This window comes from Papio anubis, chromosome 1 (genome assembly GCF_008728515.1).
Source record: "Papio anubis isolate 15944 chromosome 1, Panubis1.0, whole genome shotgun sequence".
Classification (NCBI taxonomy): domain Eukaryota; kingdom Metazoa; phylum Chordata; class Mammalia; order Primates; family Cercopithecidae; genus Papio; species Papio anubis.
In genome coordinates this window covers 840,239-856,214 of record NC_044976.1, presented here as the reverse complement: position 1 = coordinate 856,214, position 15,976 = coordinate 840,239, and the positions used below count along the sequence as shown (strand labels likewise).

At 54.0% G+C, this 15,976-nt stretch overlaps 2 protein-coding genes across 21 annotated transcripts in view; both read left to right on the top strand.

Moving 5' to 3' along the window:
* The window catches only part of GNB1 (G protein subunit beta 1), a 115,588-nt gene extending 108,965 nt beyond the window's left edge, over window positions 1–6,623 (top strand). For 5 of the 7 annotated variants that reach the window (XM_031663648.1, XM_003890982.5, XM_017956332.3 and 2 more), the window contains 4 exons: window positions 1,279–1,480; window positions 2,618–2,834; window positions 4,463–4,578; window positions 4,847–6,619. In XM_031663648.1, the coding sequence (XP_031519508.1) occupies window positions 1,279–1,480; window positions 2,618–2,834; window positions 4,463–4,569 (526 nt within the window). In that variant the 3' untranslated portion in view covers window positions 4,570–4,578; window positions 4,847–6,619. Of the gene's footprint in view, window positions 1–1,278; window positions 1,481–2,617; window positions 2,835–4,462; window positions 4,579–4,846 lie in introns of all 7 variants that reach the window. The other 2 variants (XM_017956334.3, XM_031663649.1) reach the window with 2 other exon arrangements.
* Window positions 6,624–12,131: 5,508 nt separating this feature from the next.
* Window positions 12,132–15,976, top strand: part of NADK (NAD kinase) — a 30,780-nt gene continuing 26,935 nt past the window's right edge. The window contains exon 1 of one of the 14 annotated variants that reach the window (XM_031663604.1): window positions 12,132–12,390. The gene's annotated coding sequence lies outside the window, so the exon portion shown is untranslated. Of the gene's footprint in view, window positions 12,391–12,676; window positions 13,509–13,783; window positions 13,974–15,976 lie in introns of those variants that run through there. The other 13 variants (XM_031663603.1, XM_031663626.1, XM_031663614.1 and 10 more) reach the window with 13 other exon arrangements.

Here is a 15,976-nt window from a genome sequence, read left to right as displayed (position 1 = left end):
GATTGTCAATCTTGAGAAGACTTTATTTATTAGAAGATATTTTTAAAGCGCTTCTGTTCATTAATCATTTTTTTCAGACTCTTTTATGTATCTTGCTTCCCTTCTGCAGTCAGTCCCTCAGGCCCTAGAGAGGAGACTCCTGTGCGGTGTCTGTTGAGATCGGCTGGTTGGATTTGCATTGCCAGGCCCAGCCAGGCTTTCCTCTGAGGCTGACAGGAACGGACAGTGCTCTCTGGTGTTGCCTTCCGTGCGTCAAGGCACAGGAGAATAGCACATTTTTAGGCGTGTGGCCTTCAGAGCTGTCCTTACACCTAAGCCAGGCTTCTGCTCTGTGCAGGGCTCTGTCAGCGTCTCACCTTTTGACAGTTCGTTAAGCAGAAACACAATAGAATACCAGGTATGGCCGGGCGCGGTGGCTCACCTCTGTAATCCCAGCACTTTGGGAGGCTGAGGTGGGTGGATCACCTGAGGTCGGGAATTCGAGACCAACCTGACCAACATGGAGAAACCCCGTCTCTACTAAAAATATTTTTAAAAAATTAGCCAGGCATGGGTGGCGCATGCCTGTAATCCCAGCTACTTGGGAGGCTGAGGCAGGAGAATCGCTTGAACCCGGGAAGCGGAGGTTGCAGTGAGCCAAGATCGCGCCATTGCACTCCAGCCTGGGCAACAAGAGTGAAACTCAGTGTCAAAAAAAAAAAAAATACCAGGTGTGATCACTGAGAACTCAGCTGCTCTCCTGTTTGTGATTCCAGGAAAGGGCAGGGGGACCTCAGAATTGCTGCGAGCCATCTGTTTACCTGGCATTGGCCTTCTCCTCCCTGCCTTTTCTAAGATCCTGTGGAGGGGAGGCCAGGGGAGGGCACAGAGGGAGCAGCCACAGGTAGAGTCGCATCCCCCTCCGCTATCCAGGGCCTCCCCATGGCTTCCTGCCACCCCCTCCATGCCCATACATGACTAAAGAGTGGGACACAGCCTCAGTGTTGCTGCTTGAAAAGTGCCCCTAGCTCCCTCTTTGCTGGCGTTTGAGTTGAGGTAGTGATCCCATCATTCTGAAACCCAGGCCGTGTGCTCATCTCTGTATAATTTTGCTTACTTTGCTTTGTTTCGCTTCCAAAGTTGTATTACATTTAAATTTGTCTTTAAACAATTTACGTTTTTAAAGTAACAGTGCAGAGGCTCACTGTGGCCCTGGGTGGTTTGAAGGACAGACTGTCATATGACTAGCCACCCGAGAAGTTGAGGCTGATGTCCCCTTGTCATTCGCTCCTGCTCCAGTGCCCTGTGGGACATCGAGACCGGCCAGCAGACGACCACGTTTACCGGACACACTGGAGATGTCATGAGCCTTTCTCTTGCTCCTGATACCAGACTGTTTGTCTCTGGTGCTTGTGATGCTTCAGCCAAACTCTGGGATGTGCGAGAAGGCATGTGCCGGCAGACCTTCACTGGCCACGAGTCTGACATCAATGCCATTTGCGTGAGTCTGGGTGAAGGTGTGGGGTCGAGGCCTCTGCTGTCTCTGCTAGCCGTTCAGATTGCTAAATTTTAAACTTTTCTGGATTAGATGTTCTCCTTTCTGATCCTTATACCACCTCATCTGCAGATGGGGATACAGAAAACTCCCTGTGGGAAACGTCTCTATGTTGACCACTTGTCTTATAGATATTCACAGGGTGTCTGTTACGTGCCAGTCCCCGTTCCCACCTGTACAGCTGAGCAGCGGTTGGGATCCTGGAGGGGAGAGACAGTGAGGTAACTCAGGCCACCAGTTACTGGTTACAGAGCCTTACTGGTCAGGGGCACAGCTAACCAGGAAACCTGCTCTCCTCTTTAGCACGCAGATGGCTAGGCAGTGTTTCCAGCCCCTGGCCTTGTGAGGAGACGTGGAAGGATGTATCTGTTGGTTGGATAGAGCTCTGCTGCAGTCCTGACCACTGCCCTGCTCAGCCCACTTCGCTCCTTCCTCCACGAGATTAGCCCTGATATCTGGCAGCTACAGCAGCATGCACACCTGTCAGTGATGACTCCTTTCTCACTATTCCTTTGAAATAAATTCTACTCTTTGGGGACAGTAATCACAGTGTCCAAGATCACAGTGTTTATGTGCTTCCCCAGTGCAAATCCCCTTCCATCCCATTCCCCTGTAGTTCCTGGGAAACCTCCCCTGCCTTTTTTTTTTTTTTTTTTTTTTTTGAGACAGAGTTTTGCTGTTGTTGCCCAGGCTGGAGTGCGATGGCACAGTCTCGGCTCACTGCAACCTCTACCACCTCCCGGTTTCAAGCTATTCTCCTGCCTCAGCCTCTCGAGTAGCTGGGATTACAGGTGCACGCCACCAGTCCTAGCCAATTTTATATTTTTAGTAGAGCGGGGTTTCTCCATGTTGGTCAGGCTGCTCTCAAACTCCCAACCTCAGGTGATCCACCCGCCTCAGCCTCCCAAAGTGCTGGGATTACAGGCGTGAGCCACCGTGCCCGGCCCATCCCTCTGTTCTTACCAGAGCACAGTCTTGCTGGTCTTTGCTGTGTTCTCTGCAGCCCTACCATTGAGTAGTCCATATGCCCAATATTTCTTTCTGAGTGGTTACATGATGTCTTGATTTGCTTTCTCTTTCCAGTTCTTTCCAAATGGCAATGCATTTGCCACTGGCTCAGACGATGCCACCTGCAGGCTGTTTGACCTTCGTGCCGACCAGGAGCTCATGACTTACTCCCACGACAACATCATCTGTGGGATCACCTCTGTCTCCTTCTCCAAGAGTGGGCGCCTCCTCCTCGCTGGGTACGACGACTTTAACTGCAACGTCTGGGACGCGCTCAAAGCCGACCGGGCAGGTACGTGACCGGGGGGGCTTTTCTGTGTCTCCTGGACATTTATGTGGCATCTTTAGGGCAAACACAGAGTTGTTGATAAGCTGCAGTATTTAGTATCAGTGGGACTGTGGCATGGTATAGCAGGAGTGATAGTCGCAAACTGATGGCCCAGCTCTGGCCCTCCAGGCAAGTGGACTCTGAGGAGCACCAGCAGATCTTCCCACATGTGCGGGGGAGGGCTCTGGGGAGGGTCAGTGGGCAGGAGAGGGTCAGCTGTGCAGGCTCCAGGGCGCAGTCCCATGTTTTCCCCTCTGAACTCTGCATCAGGGGAGCGGAGTGCCATACAGGGACACCTCTGGGTGCTGTTACAGTTAACATATCAAAGGCAAGCATGTTATTGCCAGGTGTATTAAAACACTAGATGTACAAAAGATGAGGCTTCCTTACTAAAAGTGGACATTTGGGCATTTCAATTTGAGAACTGTTGACACTTACAGACTCTTAGATTCATTCGTCTCAGTACCTGGGAGGACAGAAGAAGGGAGCATGGCTCCAGGTCTTGGCCCTTACCGGGGCTTCCTGCTTCCGGATGGGTGCCATTCTCATGTCCTGGTTAAACACCCTTGTTTTTCTCCCCAGCCTGGGGGGACCAAAGTGGAGCCATTTCCGGCCAAGTCCCACAGTCATAGTGCTGTTGAAAGGCGGTGGAAGCCAGCCCAGGCCTTGGCAGAGCACACACTGGCCCCTATGCTCAGCTGTGTGGTGTCTGCAGGAGGTGGAGGAGGGTGGCTGAAATGGGCCTTCAGATCCCCCTGGGAGGAAGTGGAGCTTCTGGCTGGTGATGATCCAAGCGAAGGTTATTGAGTGTTGACAGAAGGCCCCCCTCACCATGTGACAGTGACAGTGCCAGTGGTCTCAGCCACCATCACTCCTCCTGTGTTCTGTGCCTTGTGCTGGGCTCTAGGGATCACAGACGAAGGAAAAACAGCTCATGCCTCTAAGCTTCTGTGTTACAGATTGCTTTGAGATTGGGGTGGTTTTGATTTTTCTTTCTTTTTTTTTTTTTGAGATGGAGTCTCGCTCTGTCGCCCAGGCTGGAGAGCACTGGCACGATCTCAACTCACTGCAACCTCTGTCTCCCGGGTTCAAATGATTCTCCTACCCCAGCCTCCCGAGTAGCTGGGACTATAGGCCCGCACCACCACGTCCTACTAATTTTTGTATTTTTAGTACAAACGGGGTTTCACCATATTGGCCAGGCTGGTCTCAAACTCCTTACCTCGTGATCTGCCCGCCTTGGCCTTCCAAGGTGCTGGGATTGCAGGCCTGAGCCACCGAACGTGATGATGGTTTTGATTTTTTTGATTGTGGCCTTTGCTTATTTTTTGAGTTTTGTGAGTGCTGAGAAGTCAGTGCCGGGGGTTCTGGATTTATTGATTGTGTGTGTGTGCGTGCCTTTGAATTTTAATAAGGCTGGCCATATGCTGCAGTTTAATTCCCACGTGGACACAACTTTCCCTCCCTTCCTGGCCGTGGGAGACTCTGGGTCTTGTCCCACGAGGGGCTCACCATCCGCCCTCGTCACAACATGGCACACAGGTCACAGGTGAGATCGATACCTCTGTGATTCTGCTGTTGTTTGCTTCCAGGTGTCTTGGCTGGGCATGACAACCGCGTCAGCTGCCTGGGCGTGACTGATGATGGCATGGCTGTGGCGACAGGGTCCTGGGATAGCTTCCTCAAGATCTGGAACTAACGCCAGTAGGTAATACAGCAGCCCAAATGTCCTTCTCTGAGGAGAACTGTGCGTGTTTCTCATAGAACGTGTGAAGTTGTCATTAACGGTTTCTAGATAAATGTTGATGTAGCACTGATTTGGAATTGTGTTGTGGGAAACGTTTACAGAAATCTGAAGTCACGTGCCCTCAGCCGCAGACACTCATGCAGTGGTGGGAAGAGCAGTGACCTGACTATGCATCTGCACTTAGATTCTCTGCCTCTTTTCACATTTCTTTAAACTCTGTTTAAAACAGCATGTGGATGCCATGGAGACTGGAAGACCATTCCAACTTGGACGCGTTACCATGAGAGCATATCCTATCCAACCGTACTAACGTGGACACCCTACACCTCCCCTCAGAACTTCAAAAGGGCAAGATCTTTTTTCCTTCACTTATTGCTGAAACCAAGAGCACAATTCCCAGTAAGAGAAGGATCTCTGTGCTGTAAAACTAAAACAAATTGTGCATTCCTTCCGGGGCCATCGTCTTTGTTTTCTTTTTTGTCTTGAATGAATTTTAAAAGGAAATATATAATAAAAATGTTAACCAGAAGGTAAACTTGAGTGTAATTGTGAGACAGACACACCTTTCCACTAGTTTATTTGAATTTTAGACCAGTGACCCTGTTTTGTGGCATTCACGCAAAACACGCTGAGGGCTTTGTTCATCTGGTCATCGTGTCCAAATTTCAGTCATGTTTGTAGCAAGATTTTGGAAGCATTCATATTTCCTTTTTAAAATATATTCCTTTGTGTTCAACAGTTAATCAAAACCAGAGAGTCTAGGGCAGCCTCTCTGGCGTTGTCAGTGATGTAAATTCAGTCCCTGGTTTTTAATTTTCTGTCTAGTGTCACAGATCATTGTTGCACACAAACATGGCATAGAAAAGAACATGTTCAGAAGCCATGGGGCCAAGCACATGTGGGGACGGTCTCGAATGCGTGATCAGAGAATCCTTCACCTTTGCTGAAAAGTGAGCTCAGATCCAGCACCATGTTCCTCCTGACCCATCCTGTCTATCTTCTCAGTTGAGTTTTTAATCTCACTTTGGGTTTCCTTGTGAAGTTGGAGGGAAGTTTATAATAGCCTAACACTACCCCACCCCCAACTAGGAGGAACCTCTGTTTTCAAGAGAGATGCCTGTCCTGTGCTTGGATAGTCAGTCAATTATTTGTGTATGAAACAATGTACAAATCAATGTTTTGAAAATAATGATCTCAGACTTTCTAAGTTAAATTTTAAAAATTTTGATTGTTTGCCATATTGGGTGGGTTTACTCTTAGAATCGCATGCTGTAGAAATGCTCAAAAGTGCATATAGGACTCAGTCCTTAGGTGTTCTTTTTCTTTAAGAAATAACCTCTTACAGTTGTAACCATTGCGGCTCTGTCCACTTCTCGTTGCTGCTCTGTGGCACATATCGGAAGCAGTACAGCGCGCGGCTCTACACGCTTGGGTAGCGGGATAAGTCACTGTTTTCTTTATTTCTTTGAAAAAAAAAGTTCTGTTGCAAACGACTGCTGTTGGATTCTGAGGGTGGGGGGGGGGGGAGGGAGGGAGGGAGGGAGGGGGAGGGAAGAGCCTGCCCTCCCTTATGGATTCTTCAGGGCCTCCGCCTCTGAGGCGGCTCATTCCCATCACACAGATTGTCCTGGTGTTCATTTCAAGGCCAGTGTTCAGCAGCAGCGTTTGGAAAGCAGGTTCTGTGGGACCGCCCCCCCCCCCCCCCCGCCCCCCGCACTCCTTCATAGCAGCAGTAGTGGCTTCTCCATCCTGTTTTCTGCAACATTCTATACAAAACTGTGCTGTGACCTTGCGGTAGGCCTGGATCTGGCAAAGAGAATACAAATGAAACCCCTTCTTTCTCTTTCCGTCCAACAACTCTGTAGAGCTCTCTGCACCCTTACCCCTTTCCACCTTTTGTATTTAATTTTAAAGTCAGTGTACTGCAAGGAAGCTGGATGCAAGATAGATACTATATTAAACTGTACTGTTATTTAAGATGTAATAAAGCAGTTTGACATGAGGGACTTTGCTGTGGTGATTATTTACGGGTCCATTTTCAGTTTACGACACGCCCACCTCCCTAGGCTTACCCTGCTGCTGTGAGGTCTGACAGGTGTGGTCATGCCAGGCAGTGCCTTGGCCACCAGCATGTCACAGTATCCATGAGTGGCGCATTGGCTCCTCGGAGGGGTTCCTGGGAAGCTCCACCTCACAGGCCAGCAGAGCAGGGAGGTCCACCTGCCATCCCCCAGACCCCTCCCCATGCATAGGCCTTGCCCACAGCACCGTGGGAGTCTTCACAGGCGGCTGCCTTGCCTTTCTCCTCTGCCGTTTCTCTCCCTTAGAATGTCTGAGGATGTTACTCCAGAGACTAGCTTTCCTTGGGACTGAACCGAATGTTCCTCTTGGTCTGAATAAAAACTGCATCTCGTAAGAAAAAATATGAGCACTGACCACGGTAGAGTGAAAAACCATGGCTGCACATGTCCCAAATAGCTGCTCCTAGGTTCTGGAACCATCCACTTCCCTGCTTTCCAAACTGGTGATTTTTTAAAATCTTTTTTTTTTTTTTTGAGACGGAGTCTCGCTCTGTCGCCCAGGCTGGAGTGCAGTGGCCGGATCTCAGCTCACTGCAAGCTCCGCCTCCCGAGTTTACGCCATTCTCCTGCCTCAGCCTCCCGAGTAGCTGGGACTACAGGCGCCCGCCACCTCGCCCGGCTAGTTTTTTGTATTTTTAGGTAGAGACGGGGTTTCACCGTGTTAGCCAGGATGGTCTCGATCTGACCTCGTGATCCGCCCGTCTCGGCCTCCCAAAGTGCTGGGATTACAGGCTTGAGCCACCGCGCCTGGCCAGATTTTTTAAAATCTTAAATAGGCAATACAAAATTAGCTGGGCTTGGTGGCACATGCCTATAATCCCAGCTCTTTGGGAGGCTGAGGCAGGAGAATCACTTGAACCCAGGAGGCAGAGGTTGCGGTGAGCCGAGATCACACCATTGCACGCCAGCCTGGGCAACAAAAGCAAAGTTACGTCTGGAAAAAAAAAAATCTTAAATAGGCGTATGTGGTGGCTCTCGCCTGTAATCACAGCACTTTGGGAGGCTGAGGCAGGCAGATCGCTTGAGCTCAGCAGTTCAGGACCAGCCTGGGCAATGTGGCAAAACCTCATCACTATTTTATTTAAAAAAAAAAAAAAAAAAAAAAAAAGCTGGACGTGGTTGCTCATGCCTGTAATCCCAGCACTTTGGGAGATTGAGGTGGGCAGATCACGAGGTCGGGAGTTTGAGACCAGCCTGACCAAACAGTGAAACCCCCATCTACTGAAAATACAAAAAATTAGCCGGGCGTAGTGGCGTGCACCTGTAGTCCCAGCTACCTCTGGGGGCTGACGCAGGAAAATCGCTTGAACTTGGGAGGTGGAGGTTGCAGTGAGCCGAGATCACACCACTGTGCTCCAGCCTGGGTGACAGAGGGAGAATGCGTCTCAAAGGAAAAAAAAAAAAAGAAGATAAAATCTTAAATAATTGGTAAGGTTATAAAAAGGTAACTTTGGGCCGGGCGCGGTGGTTCACTCCTGTAATCCCAGCACTTTGGGAGGCAGAGGCGGCAGGATCATGAGGTCAGGAGATGGAGACCATCCTGGCTAACACGGTGAAACCCCGTCTCTACTAAAAATACAAAAATTTAGCCAAGCGTGGTGGCGGGGTACCTGTAGTCCCAGTTACTCCAGAGGCTGAGGCAGGAGAATGGCGTGAACCCGGGAAGGTGGAGTTGGCAGAGAGCCGAGATCACGCCACTGCACTCCAGCCTGGGCGGGTAACAGAGCAAGACTCCATGTCAAAAAAAAAAAAAAATGGTAACTTGGTAATTCCCGTGGCTCCAGCAACTGGAACTTTTTTCTTTTTTTTTTTTTTGAGGTGGAGTCTCACTGTGTGGTCCAGGCTGGAGTGCAGTGGCGCAATCTCAGCTCATTGCAAGCTCCGCCTCCAGGGTTCACATCATTCTCCTGCCTCAGCCTCCCAAGTAGCTGGGACTACCGGCTGAGCCATCGCACCCAGCCGAACTCTTTCCTAGTAAGTGAAGAAGGCTCTCAACGGAAAGTACCTGCAGGCCCCCTCCTCTGCTGGGCACCAGAGAGCCCAGCAGCCCGTCCTCTAGGCTGGCAGTCCCTGGGTGGAGAGGCTCCCAGAGGGCACTTGGGATTCACGGAGCAGGGCCCAGCCGCCTTTGTTGCTCCAGGCAGGGTGCTGATGTGTTTCTGATGCAACCAAGGGTGCCCATCTGCCACCACTGCAAGTGACAGTATGGCACTGTCTCCCTGGTGGGGTGACCTGGTGCTGTTTTAGGCTGCTGAAGTGGGTGTGATTGGCAGGCTGAACGGGGGGGGGGGGGGGGTTTGCCTGGCTTCATCCTCATCCCCCACTTCTCCCTGAAATACATGAGTTCTTCATAGACATGCAAGTTCTTCACAAGCCCTAAACCTGCCAGCTGTCTTACAGAAGCCCCATTTAAAATGCTAGAGAGTTGAACTTGTCTTGGAGGCGTGAAAAGAAAAAAAGAATTAAAAATTAAATGCCAGAGAGTACCTGAGGCTCTTCCCCAGCGGGCAATTCCTGGCAGGAAGGGGCTCCAGCAGCTGGGAGGCAGGGCGCCGGCCTGCAGTGGCCTATCTTGGTCCCTGCACAGAATAAATAAAGGCCGAGCATCTCAGCAGGGCTGCCACACCCCCGACTGCACTGCTTCCCTTTGGGAATTCCTGTTGGCTTCTGTGTCCCAGCCTGGCGTCCAGCTGACTGACAGAGCTGGCATGTGGGACCTGGGACCCTCTGGTGCCCCTTCCCCTTGGCTTTGGCCTGGAAGAGCCACAGCTGAGGGGAGACTCCTCCCTGGGGCATCCTGCCTGTCCCTTGGCAGGCATGGAGGCCACTGCCCCACTTTCTTAGCAAAACAGGAAATGAAAACGGGCGCCAACAACGTGCACTTGGACGGTGGCACTGGCTAAGGCACTGTGGAAAGAGGAGGATAATTCCACACTGGCTGAGCGAACTGCATTTTCAAACTTCCCGTGTCCCGGTCACCTGGCTCCGCCCCGCGTGCGCGGGCACACCTGTCGCAGGTGGACACAGGCAGTGGAGTGACTGCAGCTCGCTCTGGTTGTGGACTGTTCCTGCAGGGCCTCGGCCCTCCTTTGACCACACGGCGCGGTGCCGCCCCTGTGCTCCATGTCCCAGGGATGGAGGTCCCCCACCTCAATTTTACTCTAGCACGTGGCATGCACGTCCACACTTGAGCAGGACAAGGTTTCCGTTCTGTCCCCTGCGTGTCAGGCACCTAGCAGAGGCTGGTCCTCCAGCAGGATGCGGGGGAGGCGTGCTCTGCCCACGCAAAACGGAGACACTAAAGCGTCCTGGGGCGCCGCCCGCCCCCAGCCGGTCCTGGGAGCCTGAGTGACTGAGGCCAATAGAAAGGCGGCCCCGGACCGAGGGCACCCGGGAAAGACCGCCCCTGCCCCTCCCATTACTCTCTGGCCTCGCCCTGTCCCCTCCCCCACCTTTCCTCGCTGGGTGACCTTGAGCAAGTTACTTGGCCTCTCTGTGCCTCTGGCTCCCGCATGAAAAATGTGGACAATAAACGTACCAGGCTGTGGCTGGGTGCGGTGGCTCACGCCTGTAATCCCAGCACTTTGGGAGGCCGAGGTGGGCGGATTACCTGAGATCAGGAGTTCAAGAGCAGCCTGGCCAACATGGTGAAACCCTGTCTACTAAAAATACAAAAAATGAGCTGGGTTCAGTGGCGTGCGCCTGTTAACTCCAGCTACTCTGGAGCCTGTGGCAGGAGAATCACTGGAACCCAGGAGGCGGAACTTGCAGTGAGCTGAGATCACACCACTGCACTTCAGCCTGAGCTACAGAGTGAGACTTCGTCTCAAAAAAAAAAAAAAGTACCACACTGCTTGGTAAGGATCTTGTGAGGTCAGAGTCCTAGTCATGCCAGGTGGTTACTGTTGATGATCCCCGCCCACCCTGGGCTCTCACCACCTCAGGGCCCTGGGTCTTGCGGCTGCCTCTGCCTGAGAAACACTTGTCCCTACTGTACCCCAACCCCTGCCTCCCCCCACCAATTCTGCTTCTAGTCCGTCTGCCCCACTAGAAGGTGAACACCTGATGGACTTCTCTTTCCACTGTTGAGTCCTCAGTGTGCCTGGCGTCCTGGGAGAGAGGTCGCCCCTCGCCCCAAACCAGGTCAAACAGGAGACTATCATGTGAGCAGATCCAGACACTGGCCCCTACAGATGCCCCTATCCTGGCTCTCAGCCTGGGCAGGGCCTGTGCCAGGTGCTGGCTGGAGGCTGGATGAGATGACCAGATAGCCTGCCACACTGATGTCCTTCACTGGGAGCCTCAGTCCTTCCCAGCCACCCTTTCCCCAGGCTCCCGGCCACTTCCCCTTGTGGATTCTGGGCAGACTTCGTTCACCCGGTTCGCTGGAGCCAGGCCACCTGAAGTCAACTTCCCTCCCTCCTCAGCCTCCCCAGGAGTGACCTGTACCCCAGTGCACCCCATCCTGCTCCACCCCTCATGGCCTCCATTCCCCCTTCTCCCTCTACCCATTCCATCCCTGCTGGCCCCCCAGAAGAGGATGGGTCCAGGTTTTGGGGGTTCTGAAGTAAACAACATGGGAGCCATCCTTAAAGAATACAAAAAGCAATGCAAAATTATGTGAAGAGTCCACCGCCACCTTGAGCAATGGCAGCTCTGGGGCTGAGGAAGGTCAGGGCAGGGGATGCCACGCACTGCTGCCCCATCCCCGGGGCCTGGTCAGGCAGGAGGGGGCCTTTCCTTACCCTGAATCGCTTGGAGGCAGACCCTCCTCCTGAGCACCATCTGGTAGGGACCCTCTACTCCTGCCCTAGCCCCCATGACAGCCTTGGACCCTTCGGTTCCTGCTGCTGGGATATCCCTTCCCTTTGATCTCAGCCCAAGCAAAACTGCCTCTAGCACCATTCCGGGTGCCCTAAGCAGCCCTTCCCAGCTTTGGCGTTAGTTATTGCCGGTCAGGCCTGGGGTGAGGTGTGGGTGTGAGGTCTTGGCCCCTGAATCTTCAGGGTCATATCTGGGGCCTGCCCTGAGAAATTGCACAACCTGTCAGCTGAAGGAAACCACAGCCCTGGTTTTGTTTTCTCATCTCTGAAATGGGGAAGCTCTCCTGCAGGCAGTGCCCAGGCCCAGGGTAGACAAAGGGTTTCCATGCCACAGACGGGGCAGCTGCTGGAGCTCCTACACAGTGGGACACGCGAAGGACGCCTGCTGTGTGACCTGGGGCCCACGACAGTCACTGGATGCCTCTGCAGAAGCGGGTGACTGCCTCTATTCTAGAAGATTCTACCGAGGTCTGGCTCAGTGCCTGGCTTGTGTGTGTGCCATCTAGATCAAGCATTATTATGCTAATGATCATATCCAAAAACTCAGCTCAAGCATTATTATGTTAATGATCTTATCCGCCCCTCTCTCCCCCCTAAAGAAAAAGAACTGGGCAGCTCAAGGCCGCTTCTGTGGGTGTGGCTGGTGGTCACTTCAAAACAGTTGGGTTTGCAAAATAACCCGGGGAGAAGTTACAGAGCTTAAGAAATCCCCCAAGTTCCCATGATCCTTGCTTCCCTTTCCAGTCGCCCTTGATGCCCTGTACTTCACTGTGGTACTGGACAGAAGAGCTGTGTTTTCCAGGAAGACTCGGCCAGGCCGTGTTTCGGGTCTCTGGATTCAGGTCCCAGGAGTCCTGACCAGAGAGCAGGTATGCGGGTGTGGGGAAGGGCTGCAGGGGACTCAGGTCCACACCGACCCTGGGTCAGGTGATCCACATAGGAATATAAACAGGGACTGAACCTCAGAAAACAATGGCTGGGCCAGGTGCAGTGGCTTACGCCTATAATCCTAGTACTTTGGGAGGCCGTGGCAGGTGAAGTTTGAGACCCAGCCTGGGCAAAATGGCAAAACCTCACATCTCAAAAAAAAAAAAAAAAATGGCCGAGTGTGGCGGGACCTACCTGTAGTCCCAACTACTAGGGAAGCTGAGGTGGGAGGATCGCTTGCACCTGGGAGGTCAAGGCTGCAGTGAGCCGTGGGTCCCACTGGACTCCGGCCTGGGGGACGGAATGAGACCCTATCTCAGAAAAACAAAAGGGGGGCCAGCAGGTTAGAGCAGCTGGTCGTGTATTGCCAGTTTACTGACAGTGACTCCAGAGCTGAGTGAGGACTGGGCGCACGGCACATTGTTGGGATATCCGAGGCCTGAAGGCGCTGATGAGCAGCCACCAGATCAGCAAGTGCGGGCTGGGTGGGGCCAGCGGTTCCAACAAACACTACGAAGTCCGCTCCTGTGGCTTCGGCCATCTCCCCCAACTCCCCGGGTCCTCCAGCCTGTGGGGTGCGAAAAACACCACTTCCCGGACCCCTCGAGGAACCCCGGGCCACCAGGGCCTCCCTCCACTGCCAACCTTGGGATCCCAGGCGCAGACCCGAGGCCGGGGGTGGGCGTGCAAGGCGCACCTGCCCGCTAGAGGTGGGCGTGAGGCCAAGCGCGATTCCCCCAGGCGCAGGGCCGCCCTCCCCGCCTCGACGGACAGCCCCGAGGGAGCGCAGCGCTGCCGCAGCTGCTCCAAGATTCGGTCCCCAAATCCGGCTCGGTCCACACCGTGTCACAGCCCGGTAATTAGGGAATCAGCGGCGGGCGGGGCCGGCTCTCGCGGGGCACCTGCGCTCCCCTGAGCCGGCCCACGTGGTCCGGGAAGTCCCGCCCGCGGTGGCGGTGAGTGGGGGCGGGACGCCGGCCAAGGGCTGGGGTCAGAAGGTCGGGGGAGCCTAGGCGTAGACGTGGCGGGCGAACCGGGAGGCGCCCTCCGGACGCGGCAGGTGAGTGGGGACAGGAGCCGCGGGCCGCCCTCCTCTGGGCGCCGACCCCTTCCTGCCCGAGTCGCGGACGCCCGCCTCGGTCCCCGCTGCCCGTCTCCGCTCCCGGGCCACCGCTCTCCACCACGGTTCGCCCCTCCTCCCCGCCGCCCGCCCCTTCCCCGCCACGTCCGCCGCCTCCCGCCCGCCCGGGGTATCCCGGCGCGAGTGGGACCTGGCGGACCCGCGGGACTGCCCACGTGAGCGGCGGCGCGGCAGGGCGCGTGCGCGGAGGGTGCGCCTGCGCACTGGGCGGGCGCGGCGCGTTGCTGGTCGGCGGCGCCGGCGCCGGGGTCCGGGCGGCCATGGGGCAACGGGCGGCCGGGGCGCCCGGGGCCAGGTAGCGACGGCAGGCGGCGGCGGGGCGGCGGGGCCTGCGGGTTCGGTCCGGCATGTAGACGCCACCGCAGGCGCCCGCGGCGGCGAACGGTGAGTGAGCAGCCCCGGCCCGCCGTCCGCCTGGGGTCGCCCGCCGCCTGGGGTCATCGCTGCCCGGGAGCGCGCGGCCGGGCGGGGAGACACCGGGCCGGCCCTGCCCATCTGGCCTGCGGAGGACGCCGTGGAAGCGCTGCCGGGCCGCCGCGCCGTCCCGAACGGGGCGCCAGCACGGCCCAGGGCGAGGCTCGGCCTTGGGGACGGGTCTGAGGGAGGCCGCTGTCCGGCCTGGCTCTCCCGGGCGGAGAAGGTGGGGCCGTCCAGCCCGGACCGCGCTCGTCGGTCGCCGCTGCGTGGGCGGCCAGGCCCTCGGTGTCCGCCTTCCGTGAGTGGTTTCAGCAAGCAGGAGGGGTCTTTGACTCGTGAAAGCTTAGAGGGGCCCACACCTAGTGGGAAAGTAGGAATAAAGGGTTCTATACAGCAGTATTGGCGTGGGATTCTCTAAATAAACACATCTTTGATTTAGTGCCCAGTACTTGCCAGAAAATTCCAATAGTCTATGGTGATGTTCCTACAGGCGGCTGCCGTCCAGTGGCCCAGATGTCAGCACCGGCCTTGAGCTCTAGGTCATCGTTTTCTTTCTTAATTGTGGGAACAGGGCGTGCCCAGCTCCCAAGGCCTGGTGGAGTTTTCCTTCCCAGGCCAAGGACCACCCCAGCCCTCCCATTCCTCCTCCCGAAGCAATGGAATTCCTTTTGGCTTCAATTCTGAGTAACAAGTTATTTTTCCTTTCTTGTTTGGAACACACTAAGTTTTACATTCAGAAGTTCATTATTCTTGGCTCTTGATGGGAATACATTTCAAAACTCTTCCTGTGTTCCACGTCTCTCTGACCGCCTTAGTTGGCCTGAAACTGACATGTTTGCCTTAATAAGTTTTATTTTTCCCCTTCTTATGTCATCTGGTCTAAGAAGTAAGTTACTTTAACATCTTGTTAGATAATTCCCTTCAAGTACTGAAATTCCCTTGAACATTGTCCTCCCAAGCCTCTGGAAATTTCTTGCCCGCTTGGAACTTCTGTGTATGGCCTGTTTGTTCTCAGCAATGGCTTCACGGGGACTTTTGCAGCCACTTCATGGCGTTAGCACGCTGGTTCGAAGCTACTTGAAGAATCACAGGTGCCACCGCAGTACCCAACAAAATAGCTTCATCATTTGGAGGTGTCCCCTCGAGGTGTTTCTGTGTGTATATGTGTGTGTGTGTTAGAAACAGGGCCTCACTGTGTCCCCCAGGCGTGTTTATAGTGGCATGATTATAGCTCACTGTAACCTCAAATTCCTGGGCTCAATTGATCCTCCCACCTCAGCCTCCTGAGTAGCTGGGATTACAGGCCACCACACCTAGCTGATTTATACAATTTTTGTAGAGATAGAGTCTCACTGTGTTGTCCAGGCTGGTCTCAAACTCCTGGCCTCAAGATATCCTTCTGCCTCCACTTCCCAAAGTGCTGATCTTACAGAGGTGAGCCACTTTGACCAGTAGTTTTGTGTTTTGTTTTTTTTTTCAGACGGAGTCTAGCTCTGTCACCCAGGCTGGAGTGCAGTGGCACAATCTTGGCTCACTGCAGCCTCCACCTCCTGGGTTGAAGCGATTCTGCTGCCTCAGCCTCCCAAGTAGCTGGGATTATAGGCGCCCACCACCATGCCCAGCTGATTTTTATATTTTTAGTAGAGACAGGGTTTCACTGTGTTGGCCAGGCTGGTCTGGAATTCCTGACCTCATGATCGGCCCACCTCGGCCTCCCAAAGTGCCAGGATTACAGGTGCGAGCCACTATGCCCGGCCTCACTTTGACCAGTCTTTTTGTTTGTTTTCTTTGAATTCAGAGATGGGTTTATGTTGCTTGAGTCAGTTGGCAGCCTGCTGTTTGGTTCCAAACCGGCATTTTCTTCCTGAAACAACTGCTGTAAGCCGTTAGATTTCCAGGCTAGCACAAAATCCTGTTTGATTCATAAATGCTTATAGTGAGGGTGTCCCAGAAAGTTGGCCAAGTCAAGA